Source organism: Salvia splendens, chromosome 9 (assembly GCF_004379255.2).
Source record: "Salvia splendens isolate huo1 chromosome 9, SspV2, whole genome shotgun sequence".
In the NCBI taxonomy this organism is placed as follows: Eukaryota; Viridiplantae; Streptophyta; class Magnoliopsida; order Lamiales; family Lamiaceae; genus Salvia; species Salvia splendens.
The window spans coordinates 11,504,929-11,521,523 of NC_056040.1; the positions used below are offsets into that span (position 1 = coordinate 11,504,929).

Consider the following 16,595-nt stretch of genomic DNA (forward strand, 5'->3'; position numbering starts at 1 on the left):
GTTCCTGGGGTTGCTTGCTTGAATTCGGACCCTGCGAAGCACCCCTTTCGGACACAGTGGGCAGCTGCGTTTGTTGGCGGGACTCGCGGCTAGGCCATTGGTGTCTCTGTGACGCCATTTGTTGATAACGATGTTCCTGATTTGCCGCCAATCGTAAGGCCAACGCCATGGCCCCGGCTAACGATTGCGGTTGTTGTAGCTCGACCTTCTCCTGAATCGGCATCTTGAGACCCTCGATGAATACCGGGATCAGGATGTAATCCGGTACCCCCTCCACTCGGTTCAAATACTTCTCAAATGTGTCGTGATACTCGGCCACAGTTCCTGTCTGCACCAATTTGGCTAGAGGCCCCATATAATTTCGAAAACTCTGCGGATCAAACCTGTGGCGAACATCCTCTAAGAATTCACTCCAAGTCACATAGCGATTGTTGTTTCGATAGTTAAATATCCATTCGGCGGCGGGAGGGTCAAAAAGCATTACCGCGTAGTGTAGTCGATCCTCATCGGGCATCATAATATGGTCGAAGTAGTATTCCACACGAGAAATCCAATTCGAAGCGTCCGAACCATCGAAATGCGGGGCTCGCATTTTGACCCCGTGATGTAAGTCAGACCCACACTGGTACGTGGGTCGCTCCCTGGCTGCGGGTGGGTCCCAGCATGAGATGCGGCGGCGCTGATCTCTCCAACCACGTTGACGTAACGCCGGTGGATCCCAGCTTGATATTCGACGTGAATTATAGGGAACCAATCTGTTGTCGTGGGATCCTTCATACTGCCAATCCCCTCCACGTCTCGAATCATCCCGGCGTGGGAAGGCTCCCCGTCGACCTCCCCGTGCCCCTCTCCTGTCACGAAACCCCAATACACGGCGCCAAGTCACTCCCCCTATAATCCGCGTAGTCTCTGTCGTCCGAATCGTAATCATCATCAGGAGGATCGATGTTACGGCTACGCGGACACTCCAGGCTATCCACCCGTACTTCCAGTTGATCAAATCGCGCCATGATCCGATCGAAACCCTGAGTTAGTGGGTCGATCGGTCCTGAATTCTCTCGCTGCTGTGCGGCCGTCGAAGTCTCTCCTCTAGGCGGCGGTCGCGGAAAATCGCCCGTGCCACATCGATTACCCAACGGTGGGCGGCGCGACGTCTCGATAACCAATTCCTTCGTGTTTCCTCCGGTTAACACCGGCTGCAATTGTTGTCTATCGTCCGAATCGTCCATGAGTCCAAGTGGATGAAAGCACCAGTTTGTTAAGAGAACAATCTCTTAACGAAGAAAACCTTGCAGATTACGTACGCAACACACCAACGACCGGCGTCCCGAATGATGGGATCGGCGGCTAAACGAGAATCTGGCGCGGAGGGCTATCTCCGTCGGCAGAATTTAGGGTTTGTAGAGTATTGCACAAGTAATGTGAGAAAAATAATTCTTCATTAATTCGCGACGAAATTAATGAATAGCCCTATTTATAATTCTAAAACCCTAGGGTTGGTTCGACCTAATCCTAATTTATCGGGAAAGAACCAACAAAGAAAACCCGACGGAGCTTTAAACGCTCGACTCAAATAATCCGAAATAACAATAGTCAAAATAAATTACAATAAAATAATAATTTAAAATAACATCCAAACTCGGCTTCTTTTCAGGCAATCCATCGAGCAGCTGGTGCGCTTATTTGGAGACGAAGTCCTGGAAGCGTTTCGGCTGCTTGATGCCTTCTCGCGGTCTCAATCTCCTCTCCGGGACCTCCTGGTTGACTTCTGCTCGTGGTTCCCCCAGCTCCAGACGTGGGGACGGAGATTCAACACTACGAGCATGCGGCGATGGTGTTTGCGATATGTCGTCCATGCTTTCATCTCCAACTCCTTCTGTCTCGTCCATGCTTTCATCTCCAACTCCTTCCGTCCCTCGTGGCTGTATTGGGGTCGTAACACATAACTCCCCTATGTTTTTTGCCATAAGAATATTTTATATATGGACTAATATGCCCTTATTTTAAATAAAAGGAAATTAATTAAATATTTATGTAGTATATATATCCGGAAAGTCAAATGATCAAATCAAATTAACCATCTTAATTACTCTCAATACCTTTGGAGAATTGTAATTAAGTCATAATAATTTTCTACAAATTTGCATAATATAAAAGGATTTGAATTGACTTATCTTCAAATGGAGAATTTTATTTATTTTTATTCAAACACTAATATATAAGTTTACTTTTCGACTGAATTTACTCATCTAATAGTTATTGCAACCAATTAAACTACACAGTCATGGAGTGTTTTTGTTTTCATTCCAGCTTCTTATAAAAAAATAAATATATAAATATATGAAAGAAGTATTTACATTTTGAATTGAAAAAAAAATGAATATAAGCATTACAGCTGCTACGAAGATTGATTTGTAAATTTAAGTAGATTTCGAGGGGAAAAATAGAAAGTGTTAAATAACAGAAAATTATAAAAAAGATTCTCCGAGCCCAATTATTTGCCACTTTAATTTAATTGTGGACATTAATGTGACTTTGGTCAAAATTTACATCTTTTAATTTTTATTTTCTACTTAGGGTGTCCACTATAGGGGGCGGACAGCCCCCTCCCACCGCCGCCCCCGAATCGAACCGCCGCGCCGCCGCTTCAGCCGCGGCTATAGCAATAGACAGCCGCGGCTATAGCCCCACTCCTTCTCTCTCCAGCCACCCTCAGCCGCGTCTTCGCCCCGCACCCGGTGATTCCGCGTCCGCCGCCCCTCCCGTCACCCGCCGCGTCCACCCCCGCGGCGGACACCCTTCCCACTATAAGCCGCCCCGCTTCCGCCCCGCTCGCGGCTATAGCCGCGTCCACGTTATAGTGGACGCTCTTACCGATTTATTTATTTAAATATTAGCTAAAATCGTTTATATTCTTTGATAATTAGAGAATAGATTCAATTTTAAAATTAACTTTGTAAATAAAAGTTAGCAAACACGGTTCTTCTTTCCAAATATTAACTGTCACTCTTCGAAAAGAAATTTTTTATAATAGTAATATTATTATTAATTATTTTGGGAGTCTTCTTCTCCAGAAAGATATGCGGTCATTTCTGTTCCTTCATTTTGGTATGCAGATTTTCGATTCACAACTTCAATCCAGCCCCATCCTATCACTCATTTTCTGACTATCTTGTCTTCAATAGCAATAACATGGTAGGGGCTAAACATTGTTTTTAAAAATTTCAAATGATTTATAAGTAGAAAAAAGTGAAAAATTAATATCTTGTTGGGAAGGGCTTAAGAGTATCCGCAACGGTGCTCGCTGGCGCGGCACCGCTGTCGCCGCTGCTGCACTCCCGCCGCTGGCACAGCGCTGCTCAATGCATCGAGCATGTCCGTGCCGCTGAGCAGGCTACGTGACGCGTTTCTATTGGCCAACGGATTATCCGTTGGAAATTCAATTTTTTTAAAAAAAAATCGAAAACAATACCAAGAATTAAAAAAAAATCCAGATTCCCAAAATATGGGCTTTTAATTACAATTTTTCTGATTTTTTTTTGTTTTTTTATAATTTTTTTATTCCCAAAATCATCTATAAATACACACATTCATCATTAATTTTGTCACATCAAATCATCTTCCATTCGTCTCTCATTCATATTTTTCATACAACTCATCTACATCTTCCTCTCTCACTCAAACCCTCTCAAATAGATTTCACCGATATCATAGCGGAAGCGGAGCGCGAAGAACAAGAATACTATGAACAATATCGTGTCGCCTATGAAGCCTATGTCGCCGCCACTACCCCTGCCCTTCCTCCTTGACCAACTAGGTCAATTCGCCGCTACATCCCTCGTGGTCGGGAGGGAGCCAACGAAAGGCTCGTTGCCGACTATTTTTCCGACCAGCCGCGGTTTCCGGAAGATTACTTTCGGCTCCGTTTTCGCATGTCAAAACGGTTGTTTATGCGTATTGTCAACACATTGTCTGCCCGTGTTGAATACTTTCAATCAAGTAGAGACGCAACCGGTCGGCAAAGTCTCTCGGCGTTGCATAAGTGTACTTGTGTCATCCGACAACTTGCTATTGGGTAAACAGCTGACCTCTTCGACGAGTATTTGCATGTCGGTGAGTCAACTGGAATCCTATACCTTAAAAAATTTTGCGACCGCGTTCGTTCTGCTTTCGGTGAGGAATTCCTTCGGTCACCCACCACCGATGATTGTCAACGGTTGCTTCGTCTTCACGAAACAGTCCACGGTTTTCCCTATATGCTTGGCAGGATTGACTGCATGCATTGGAAGTGGAAGAATTCCCCGACTGCTTGGAGGGGGCAACACTTAAGCGGCCACAAAGGCGGCGTCACAACACTTCTCCTTGAAGCGGTCGCCGACTACCGCCTATGGATTTGGCATGCATATTTCGGTATTGCCGGATCCAACAACGACTTGAACGTGCTCTATTCTTCACCACTCTTCAATGATATTTTGAATGGTGTAGCACTAGTGATCGACTTAACCGTCAACGGAAATGCATACCACATGGTTACTATCTCACCGATGGTATCTACCCAAGGTGGTCAACTTTCGTGAAGACGTTCAGCAATCCACAAGACCCGAGACGGGTTCTTTTTGCGTAGCGTCAAGAGTCTGCTCGGAAAGACGTCGAAAGAGCTTTTGAGGTCCTTCAAGGCTGATTCAACATTGTGAAGGCCTCGTCTCGGCTGTGGTACGTTAAGAATGTCGCCGACATCATGTACACGTGTATTATCTTGCACAACATGATTATAGCTGACGAAGGACCGATGACGGCTAACTTTTACCACGAGGATGAAGCCGGAAGCTCAACCGCGAGGTCTCCCCCACGCCGAGGTGTGCATACAACGGTGGGCGAGAGGATCGGAACAAGAAACACAATGCGTGATACCCGAACCCACACTGAGCTACAAGAAGACCTAATCAAACACATTTGGGCGAAATTCGGCCACGAGTAGTGGGTTTTTTAATTTTATGAATTTAATTATGTAATTATTAATTTTTAGGATTTTAATTATGTAATTTTTATTTTTTTTGTAATTTGTAATAGTATTCTGGGTATTTTTAATGTATTTTAATATTGTGGAAATGTTTTTATTTAAATTAAATAATAGAATGATAGTGAGCATGTCCTTACGGAAGAACATGGATGTGAGTGTTGTGCTCTTGCCTAAGAGCAGAGAGCAAAAAAGTAATAAAATTGGGTCCGGGCTCACATCCGTGCTCTTTGTCAAGAGCACGGATGTGGATGCACTAAGCCCCTCTCCCTTCTATGACTATGTCCGCCACTGAAGACATGAGTTCATGGAGAAATATACAAAAGAAGAATTTCAGTCCGACAGAAAAATGGAAGAGAGATTTACAACCGATTTGACTATATTATCTCCTAAAATCAATCCATCCAATTCTAACTTTCCATAATCAAGTCATTATAATACTGGTAGTAAATAATTATATGTATAAGGGTAGTATGGTACATGTACAAAATAGAAATTTACTTAAAAATAAAATATAATATTCGAATCAAATATGTATCTTGCGAAACTTAATTCGCGGAGAGCTGGTATTTATGGAATTCACAAAGTTTGAATAAGAAAAGTATTTTGGAAAGTGAAATATATAGTGAGTGATATGGAAGAAGCAGCATGAGGTAGGAGCATCGAAATTGGCGGCTACGCACGAATGGCCCTCCCAAATTTACACTTTTCAAATCTTCACCCTACAAACCCTCAATTTCTCATGTCATCTCAGCCCTAATTCATTCATTCCATTTCATTTCATTTCGATCCAAGAAGCGCCAAATCATTTTGTATGGCGTCGTTCCGCAGCAGGAGTCTTCCGTTTGCCTCTTCGCGTCTGGTAATTCAGCTGCTCACTAACGAATTTATTAATCTTCGAGTGCATTATTACATTCGTCTCCGATTTGCTTTTGGCAACAAGTGAGAGTTTGTGATTTAAGATGCGCTAGATAGTTGTGCGTGTGTTTAGTGTGTCTACTGATTGCTGAATTACATTGTGTTACCAGTAACGATTTTAATCAGCAAGTTGTATTTATCATCACTTCTGATTACTAGTTTCTGTATTTCTTTGATTTTCAGATGCAGAGCACGAATCCTGTGCATTCTGGAGCTGTGGAAGGTCGTTTCTATTGAACTGTCATGTTTGCTTATTTGATATACGAAGCATGTTAGTTTTCTTAGTTCCTAGGTTTATGTGTAATTGATCATATTCAAAATTTAATTTATTATGATTGTTTGTAGCTCAAAATGCAAATATGGACTTGTTCTGCTAATAATTGTGGAAGCCCTTGATATGAAAAATAGGGACAATTGTTTATTTATTTGATTAAATTGTGGTAATTTATAGGGGTGGGTGGGAACATACTACGCAGATTTAGATCCATTATCACTACAGAGGAGCGGGTGCAGAAATTGGAGAAGGAAGGGACCCATATCTTGCAAGAGGAAATTGCCAATATTCGGCAGGCATTTACTGCTGCGAAAGACAAGTTCCTCAAAATACCAGATGCGCTGAAAGAAATGCCCAAATTAGATCCTAAAGGTCACAAGTGATGTTCCCTTTCCTTTCCCTAAGCTACAATGTCAACTTATCTTGATTAAATAATATATTATTCAAGTTTAGTATGTAATCTAAAGTTGTGATACTTATTTGGCATTGTAGGCATATATGTCAATAAGAACTTGAGATTGGACAACATACAAGTGTACGGGTTTGACTATGACTACACATTGGCACACTATTCTGCCAATTTACAGTGCTTAATATATGATATGGCGAAAGAATATTTGGTTAATGAGGTTTGTTCTTTGACATCTATGGAGAAGTTCTTATATAATTCAAGTTCTCTCCATGTTTAATCCACCAGAAACAAGTAGGAATTTACATATTTGGTCTTTGTTGTGTGGTTTTCAGCTTAGATATCCTTGTAGTTGCTTGAAGTTCAAATATGATAATTCATTTCCAATAAGAGGGCTGTATTATGACAAGTTAAAAGGATGCCTGATGAAGCTGGATTTCTTTGGATCAATTGAGCCTGGTGGATGCTATTTTGGCAGACGCAAGGTATTATTGTATCTAAGCTTTTGTCATCTTATTCTTGTACTTTATGTTAATCCCTTCTAGAGAAAAAAAGTATTTGGATTGAACAGAAATTTCTCTTCTATTCTTATCAAATTTTTGGGAGCTATATCTTACTCTCCGAATGGACTTGAAATTACGCTGGATAAGTTACAGTTCATCCATGCTACTACAAATAGAAGGTTTCATTTCTGGAACTTCTAGGACTGGGACAATGTGTCTTGGTTTGTGTAATTGGATGTCCTTTGGCTTGAATTATGTTTCTTGAAGCAAAATGAGGTTTTAGATATTGTTATAAAGGTTGCCTTCTTTATTTTCGGTACCAGCTTACCCGATCAGAAATTGACAACTTATATGGCACAAGGCATATTGGTCGTGATCAAGCACGGGGGCTTGTGGGTTTAATGGACTTCTTTTGCTTTAGTGAGGTTAGTTCTTTCTTATATTTTTATTCCTATTTCAGTTTTTCCCGCCACAGAATTTCCACTGTAACTAATCATTTTTTTATTGTATGCTATGAATAATGTGATACATATTGTTATATTGTGTTTCTATGGATTGAGAACTAATAGAAAGTGTAGTGTTCTATATACCATTCTACCTCAGAATGAACATTCCCTTACTTGCACAAGGAGGGTTGATTAACAATAATGTTATTTTTCGACACTCGACAGGCATGCCTTATTGCTGATATTGTTCAACATTTTGTTGATGCTAAGCTGGAATTTGATCCTTCCTATGTTTACCAAGATGTCAACCAAGCAATTCAGCATGTACATAGAAGTGGCTTAGTACATCGAGGAATCCTTTCTGATCCACAAAAGTACCTTGTAAAGAATGTATGTAAACATTTTCACTAATTACTTCTTTTATCATCTACTTTGATACTTCCAAAGTGAAGATTTTACTGGTTTACTCAAAATTTTGGTGCCCTGTACTAATCCAGGGACAGCTACTTCGTTTCCTGAGAATGCTAAGAGAGAAGGGAAAGAAGCTTTTCTTACTGACAAACTCTCCTTTTTATTTTGTGGATGGAGGAATGCGCTTCATGCTGCAGGTAACTGTCATGTCAGAAAGGCAATGTGGATTTATCTGCTCCTTGTACAGTTGCGACTTGCGACAGGTTGAATAATGTTTTAGGAGTAATATTTGTAGATATGTTTCTCATTTTTGTCGATATTGTTTCCCTGTTTAACTAGGACTCATTGGGAGACCAAGACTCCTGGAGGGAACTTTTTGATGTCGTGATTGCTAAAGCCAACAAACCGCAGTTCTATACATCAGAGCATCCTTTTCGGTACTCCTGTTTTCAGATTACATGTTTCCATCTTGATGCATTTGCATGACACATATTTGACTACCATTAAGTTTTATGGGAGGATGTTATTTTTCCTATCAATCCATCATTAGTTAATTTTATCACACAAAATATGTTGGTGGGAAATCTTCTTTTGGGGATCTAAACTTGTTGCCAATGTTTGATCAATTATATACTATGATTTAGGAATTACTACAGTGTGCAAAGGTTTCTTCAGAAAGATTGTCTTCTAGGAGAAAAAAATTGGAATTTATAAAGTGGAACATTAGATTTTACATAATTTATGATTTTTTGACCTATGCAGTCGATAAATATTGATGTAAGTGATCTAGCCAGCCACACCTATCTTATACTATGATTTTTTTTGTTAGTCCTTCATATGGCCCAATAGACACATGATTGACTTATGGTGTTTGTTTTTTCCCTTATGTATCTCTCGAAGAGAGAGATGGGTTTCTTGTATCTCTGCCTTTGAACTTGTCAAAAGTTTATCTCAACTAATTTCCTTTTTCCCTGCTCCTTTTTTTGAAAATTCATCTAGCTGTTATGATGTGGAAAAGGACACATTGGCTTTTACTAAGGTGGATACTTTTCTTCCGAACAAGATATACTACCAGGGATGCTTGAAGGCTTTCTTGAAAATAACTAAGTGGAATGGTCCTGAGGTACTCCTGCATGGCCACTGGCCACCTCCTTCTGAACACAGTGATACTACTGACTTGTTTTGTTGACTGAACAGTCTTGAACATTTGAAATTTCCAGAAGCATGTAAACTTATTATGCATTAATATTTTCTTAACTTTCTTTTTGTTTAGTGACATAATGTCTTACTTATCTAGGTGATGTACTTTGGGGACCACTTATTTAGTGACCTTAGAGGGCCTTCAAAATCAGGGTGGCGTACAGCTGCCATAGTTCACGAATTGGAGGTATGCCTTCAGTCTTGCTTCTACTCCCTCCGTCCCAAGTTACTTGAGTCGTATTCCTTTTTAGGTGGTCCCAAGTTACTTGTGTCATTTCTCTTTTTGGCTAAAAACAAAACATATAATCTCACCTACTTTATCCTTTCTTTTACTTTACTCTCTCTTCTTTCTCTTACTTTATTCTGTTATCTACTTTATTTAACTCACTAAACACAAATTTCTTAAATCTCGTGCCGAAAAGAAACGCCTCAAGTAACGTGGGACGGATGGAGTATATTTTATCAGCACATGTGGTGACACAACTGCTCCTTTTTAGGCTAGAAGAGGAAAATTATTTATTATTCATAACATTTCATAATGACAGTCCAAAATGGCCAAAACAATGGAGTTCGTTTCATTCTTTTCTAACAAAGAGAAAACTGGCTCAAGGCTTGACTTTAATATTTCTTGGATCCAATTCAGATTGTAAGGCTAAAAGATAGTATGTGTAAAATTAATATTTGTTTAGTAAAATCTTTGAATATTGAACGTAAACGTTATACTGATATTGTTATATTGATAATTTAAAAAGAATATTGTCACATGCCTCTTCTCTGGGAATTTAAGTTCAGTTTCGACATATTCCAGCCATAGTTTAGTTTGAGCTGCTCATAAGAACTCTAATAGCTAAGGAAGTATTTCGTAATAGGCCATCTTAGCTCCTAAAAATATACAGGTTTCTTAACTGTGTTTTGTTAGGACCTGTGACATGGTCTTGCTATCAAGGTTCAAAATATGACATTATCAACAAAATTAGAAAATGTTAGCTGGTGGCAGCCTGATTAACAACATGTAATGTAACTTGCTTTGTGAATAAGACCTCAAATCTCAAATCCCCACTACATTAATTATGGGTGATTCTTCCAATCACTTACAATAATAACTCAATCACAGTAAGCAAATGATAGACTGAACGGCTTTGAAGATTGAAGGAAGTAGAAATGCATGGAGAAATCGGATGACTCATGCCTGCTCTAGTATCTTGCTACAGAACCCATCTTCGGATGCATGCAACCTGTAGCAGTGCCATTAATGTTTTGATATGCCATTGACTTCTTCTTTTGTGCTCCTGAAAGAAGTGTGCAAGTCAAGAACATTTAATATCTATTATATGGTTGTTGGCATGCTTAATGCTGTTCCCAGATTGTCGGTAATAGCCAAAAGATTACTTGTAATAGCTTCTTCCATCCTGTCCAGATTTTGTAGATACATCCATAACATTTATCATCTTGTCTTGCTTGAGATATGAAGTAGCGATTGTTTTCTTGATTGCTTTCAGAATGAGATACGGATCCAGAATGAAGATTGTTATCGTTTTGAGCAGGTAATTCCTTTTGAGAACTCTTGAGGTTTTACTTATCGAGTGTTCCAACTTTTGAGTCAGATATTCTGTGTGAAATTTGATATGATGTGTATATATCATTCAGATGGAAGCAATGGTATTACATTTCGTTACTATAATTACTATTTTGCTTCTAATTAATAGTATATTGATTTATATCTTATTAATAATTAAGTACTACTATATCATTGTATTATCTCACAAGTCATTAGCTCACTGTATGTATACACATGGATACACTCATACACATACTCAAGACTTATTTAACACGCAAAAGTGAGCATACACACTGTATATACATATATATAGTTATTAAAAGTCATTTCAGTTATGCAGAGTGATACTCTATTATATTAAGATTAAATATTGAGTTAACATCCCATAATTAGTTTGTGAATGTGCTAACCCACATGTTCACAGGATAATAATTTGTTCCTTTTGGGGGTAAATTCTTGGTTCTTGTTATAATTTTATGTTACTTTTATATGCTGAATTCTCAAACCGCCTCTTAACTCCACAGGCGAAGTTACATATAATACAAGAGCTTCTAGGGAAACTGCATTCTGCTGTTGGTAAGGGCGACGAATGCGAAGAATACACATCTCTTCTTCAGGACCTCAACAACGAGAGACAGAAGGCACGTCAGACTATGAAAGACATGTTTAATAGGTCCTTCGGAGCTACATTCTTGACGGACACAGGTCAAGAATCTGCATTTTCTTACCACATCCATCAATATGCTGATGTTTACACCAGCAAGCCTGAAAACTTCTTGTTTTATCGTCCCGAAGCATGGCTGCATGTGCCTTATGATATAAAGATCATGCCGCACCATGTGAAGGTACATTTAGTACTATTGCATGGCTTTTTTTTAGACAGGAAAATTTTTTCTGACTTCACTTCTACTTGATATGAATCTTATAGAAATAGAAGTGTAGATACAATAAAAATGAATACTGCTATAATTCAAATTAATTGGATGCATCCAATCCTTCGATCGTTTCCGTGTAGGGATAGTTGAAGTTGTTGACTGCACGTGATCATGACAGCATAGTGTGTATTGCAATCTTTTCAACAATCTTTGTCAATGGAAAATTGGTATCTCAATCGTTTCTGAATTTATTTCAGGTATCTTCGAGCTTATTCAGTAGGTGATCGATACACACTCTGAACCCTCGAATGGAAAAGAGAAGCAATGACCTACCAGTGCTGTATCAGTTTGAGTCTGAAATTTATTCCCATACCCACAGTTGGCTTACACAGTCATTAATCAAAGCAATATTTGAGAAGATTGTCTTCCACCTTTGACGGCCAAGATTGGCTTCTATCCATTCGTTCATTTTTTGACAACGTAGCTTGCGACTTAGTTAATGTATAATCTCGTTTAGTTTAGAGAATTTATGATGATTTTTTTTCTGCATCGTCGTATTTAGTGTCGCAATAATGTTCGAATTAGTCATGTTATAGTAGTATGACGTATGGCTTATTTATAGCTTCCAGGACATGTAATGTCAGATTCGTTGAAGTTTTGGAATAAATGTCCATTTTTGTTGATTAAAATACAATGATGTTTATCATGTGAAGAGGGTATAATATCCATTGATTAATTTTCCATTTTTGGACTTTTATAAACCAAATTGCCCCGGCTAACAAATAACGAGGTTTGAGAAAGGATATGGGTTGTGGATGCTGTTATAATGTACTCACTCTGTCGCTTAATAAAAGTTATATTTGGTTTCGACACGTGTTTTAAGGAAGATAAAGAAAATTGCGTTGAATAAGTTAGTGAAATATGAGTCATATATCGTATATATATATTAGTTTTATAATAAAATGTGAGTGAAATAAATTGGTGGAATATATGGTTTCCTTGTTATTTATGGTAAATGTGAAACAAGACTTTTAATGGAAAACGAACGGATATGACAAAATAGAACTCTTAATGCAGGACGGAGAATGTAGAAGTTAAGTACTAGCAAACTTTCGACACATCTGTTACCCATTTTTAGATATTCGACATTTAGAATTTTCATTGTAGATATCTTAAGGGTTGAATTTTTTTTTCTAACTGCTATAGTACTACTATCTCATTGGCATTATTTATTTGATTTTATATATTCGATTAGATAAGATTTAATATTTAATAAATTATTTTATTTATTAATATTGTTAATTTTATAAAAAAAAAAATATATTATTCACAGTCTATTTATTTGGGCCCAATTATGATTGGATCAAGTTTAATATGGCCTGCTCACATGGTCGTATTGTTATTCTAATCGATGAAGTAATAGAATTTTCTAGAGCAGCAAGAAAAGTATAAACGCCCGTCTAAATTTCCAGAAGCGGAAGAAATGGCGGTGATCGAGCAAGATTCCTCCGGCGAAGAAGATTGCAAATCGCAGCCTCGTGCGCCCGCAGCCGCGGCCTCGGGTTACAGTACGGACGGATATGAGACTGCCAGTGATACCGAGCTGAACGACGCCGTTCCGGGACAGGATACTCATTCTCGCAGTAATGGGGATAGTGCTGAAAATGGAAAGAGCTTCAGCAGTGAGGCAAACGGTAACGCAGACGGCCAAGTCAAGGTAGAACAACAGCGAGAGCAGACTGTTACAGTCGATAAGGACGACGCTGAGGTAATGATTCAGCTTCTTATTATGATGCTTGATTTAGAAGAGGCTATGCGTTTTTTTATTGTAGCTTCTGGACGACTGAAATTTCTCACAATTTTTAAAAGTTTAGTGTTAGTTTCTGAATATTAGGGTAAGGATTTTTAATTGGTATAGTTAGTCTATTGATTGAGAACGTAGGTTGAACTTACGCCAATCTGTAATTAGGATCTGTTATACTACTAATTAAGCATAATTAATGTTGATAATAGTTTAAAATGGTGTTTGTTTTATAGGGATTTTGTTTGAGATCTATGTTAGGTTTCAATTTTTTAGTTTGTCAACATAAAAAATTATGAACTGCGCTCTGGAGTGGTAATGCTTTCTTACTTTTGTTTTATGCTGTTTATGATAAGTAGAAAGCTTTAGCCCGAGCTAATGATGTAAAACTCGAGGGGAATTTGTTGTTTAAAGATGGACTATATGAAGATGCGTTGTCCAAGTATGGGTGTGCCATACAAAATGCGCCAGTTGGTGATTCATCCAGTGAAATACGTTCGATATGTCATGCAAACAGCGCTACTTGTTTCTTCAAATTGGTATGTTCCTCTAAAGTGAGATTAAGAGTTGGATGCATAATTTTACTGCATGGTTATGTTTTTTTTTTTTCTTATTGAGCTTTGGTCCATGATGATGTGCATCTTACTAGTATGTTATATGATTATAAACAACTATTTGTGAAATCCGAATGAAACCTACAACCTTATAGCTTTATTACTTCTAGCATAGTCTAGGCGGATACTTAGTTGCCTTTTGACCAGCATCTTGCTTCCTTTCCTATTGCACTCTTAACTTTGCGAAAAGCAGCTATTTGTGTAACATGTAGTAGTTATATATAGAACTACATTTTTTATGCTCATCTAAGTCCTGTTTAGCAATTTAGTGAAGCACAAATACTAGGAGTAATATATCTACCATTTATAAGAATGTTTTGAGCTCTGTATTGAACAATGCTAATTCCAGTTATATGTTTCTCAGCATCTCCAAATGTTTGATCTTAAGTTAATAAATAAATTCATTTGCACATTTTGCAACTAGTATGTGGAATGCACTGGTTTAAACTGATGCAGTGAAGAACTGCCTTTGTTTTCAGTTCATTTCAACCGATTCTGATCATGTATCGCATCATTTAGTTAATTTTTCTACTACTTGTGATCAGCAAAAATATGAGGAGAGTGTTAAAGAGTGTACAAAGGCATTAGAGCTGAACCCCACCTACATGAAAGCTCTTTTAAGAAGAGCTGAGGCACGAGAAAAGCTTGAACAGTATGAAGAATCCATTACTGGTAATTTCAGTGCACTGTGAAACATAATCTTTAATTATCGATTTTTTCCATCATTCATTAGTTTCTGCTGTGCCACTAGAATTCTTGGTGTTCCCTCTCCCAATCATTGTTTTTCATGTATAATATACTCAGACTTTGTGATGATTTCATGAGCAATAGGCCAGTGGTTAAATGTGGATTTACTTATTTGAATAAGTCAACTGTGTCTTGTTTAATTACATTGCAGTGTTATTCTCTCTTATGGTTGAATTTTAATTGTGTGGTCACCTGAAGTAATATATTTACTTTTTTTTCAGATATGACTAAAGTCATAGAACTGGATCCAGCAAATGATCAAGCTAGGAGAGCTATCATACGTTTAAAGCCATTGGCAGATGAAAAGCGGGAAAAGATGAAGGAAGAGATGATTGGTGAGTGCAAATCTATTTTTAAGCTTGTGGTTTTAATTTCTAATATTCTGTAGTGGCCTCGGGGGGCTGCTTCTATATAGTTGCCATTGAGTTATTTTACTCAAATTTGTACGTTTTCATCTGGTTTTTAAAGTACTGCTAGTATGAAAGCACATGATGACATATCTAGGAAATGAAATGACTGTTAACTGAGCTGCCTTTCTGTTAATATCTGAAATGCAAGAATATATATTGATATGTTGGGTTTATCTACCAGCTTGGGTATTTAGTGTATTATCAGCCCTGGTAACCAAGTATTGAAAGAATTCAACTCTCATTGTCTATGACTCTATGCATGTAATTCTTTTCTCAGTAGGAGCATAGATCTAAGACTAGATCCTTTAATTGCTTACTTAGTAGTCCTCTCCAACTTATAGGTCTGATGTCCATGTTTATGGGATAGCTTATTTACCAAACTACTAGGGCATTTGTAATTGTTGTAGTATTTTTCTTGAGAGACTATGCAATAGCTTCTGGTTTTAAGATTAGAGTTTCAAGTGTACTTGTGGACAATATCACACCCTTCTAGCTTTAATTTTAAAGGCTTCATTTTACATTCACCATTGTGTGCATTGTTATTCCCCGATTGCACTTGCTGATATGGGATATGGGTCGCATCCTTCACCTTGCAATTGAACACTCCATGAAGAGATAGAGGGAGGTGTTCAGATTTAGGGTTGGAGGGAGGATTCCAGTTGCTAGACTTAGATATTATAGACTATTAAATAATAAATGAATACCCCCTCGGTCCGCCATTAGGAGCCCATTCCTTGCCAGCACAGGTTTTAAGAAATGTTAAGAAAAGTGAGTGGAAAAAAGTTAAGTGGAATATTGGTAACGTGAGTTGACTCGAAGGAATAATTTTGTAGTACGGAGTATTGGTTTTTCTATAAAAGGAAAGATGCATTGACATGTTAACTTGTTGTGATGTTGTCTTATGTTGAGAAGGTTCCTTGTATTAGACTCACAAGTTGCATTTTGAACTGAACATGATTTATGTTTGCCTTCTGCCTCGCTGTTATGCATGACATTGCAATGGCTGCTCTTCTAATATGCAGTGGAAGTCCATAGTTCTACTTTTTGTTTGAAAGACTTGAGATGTTTGCTTCTATTAGTAGATTGTTGCAAGACAATGATATTTACTGATTTTGTGAGTGCAGGAAAGCTGAAAGAAATGGGGAATTCCATTCTTGGTCGTTTTGGGATGAGCGTGGACAACTTTAAAGCCGTAAAGGATCCAAATACTGGATCATATTCTGTGTCATTTCAAAACTAGGCTATGCTTTCCAACATTTATGCTGAATGCATCTGTGGTTATGGGGTGACTGTTGTGGAATAAGAGCTGTTAAAATTAAGACACTGCTTAGTTGGGAGTATTTGTGGTCATTTATTGTAAAACTTCTCATTTTCTTAATGCTGTAAGTTATGTTTGTTACATAATGTTCATC

General features: G+C 38.2%; 2 protein-coding genes across 7 annotated transcripts; both read left to right on the forward strand.

The window, feature by feature from the left end:
* The first annotated feature begins 5,586 nt into the window (after window positions 1-5,586).
* Window positions 5,587-12,300, forward strand: LOC121748795 (5'-nucleotidase domain-containing protein DDB_G0275467-like). Of its 6 annotated transcripts, none has more exons than XM_042143316.1 (14): window positions 5,587-5,879; window positions 6,119-6,161; window positions 6,387-6,581; window positions 6,702-6,838; window positions 6,954-7,103; window positions 7,445-7,546; window positions 7,793-7,957; window positions 8,065-8,241; window positions 8,318-8,415; window positions 8,978-9,101; window positions 9,276-9,365; window positions 10,678-10,722; window positions 11,261-11,581; window positions 11,869-12,300. In XM_042143316.1, the coding sequence occupies exons 1-14, from the start codon at window positions 5,832-5,834 to the stop codon at window positions 11,893-11,895; spliced, it is 1,722 nt and encodes a 573-aa protein (XP_041999250.1). In that variant the 5' UTR covers window positions 5,587-5,831; the 3' UTR covers window positions 11,896-12,300. The 6 variants fall into 6 exon arrangements, 5 of the variants coding, with proteins under 5 accessions (XP_041999250.1, XP_041999253.1, XP_041999251.1 ...); XM_042143319.1 differs by having other exon boundaries at window positions 8,065-8,175; XM_042143317.1 differs by having other exon boundaries at window positions 6,119-6,158.
* Window positions 12,301-13,020: 720 nt separating this feature from the next.
* On the forward strand, window positions 13,021-16,582 carry LOC121748796 (tetratricopeptide repeat protein 1-like). The gene is made up of 5 exons (XM_042143321.1): window positions 13,021-13,379; window positions 13,772-13,951; window positions 14,572-14,698; window positions 14,995-15,108; window positions 16,308-16,582. The coding sequence occupies exons 1-5, from the start codon at window positions 13,095-13,097 to the stop codon at window positions 16,421-16,423; spliced, it is 822 nt and encodes a 273-aa protein (XP_041999255.1). The 5' UTR covers window positions 13,021-13,094; the 3' UTR covers window positions 16,424-16,582.
* Window positions 16,583-16,595: the final 13 nt, after the last annotated feature.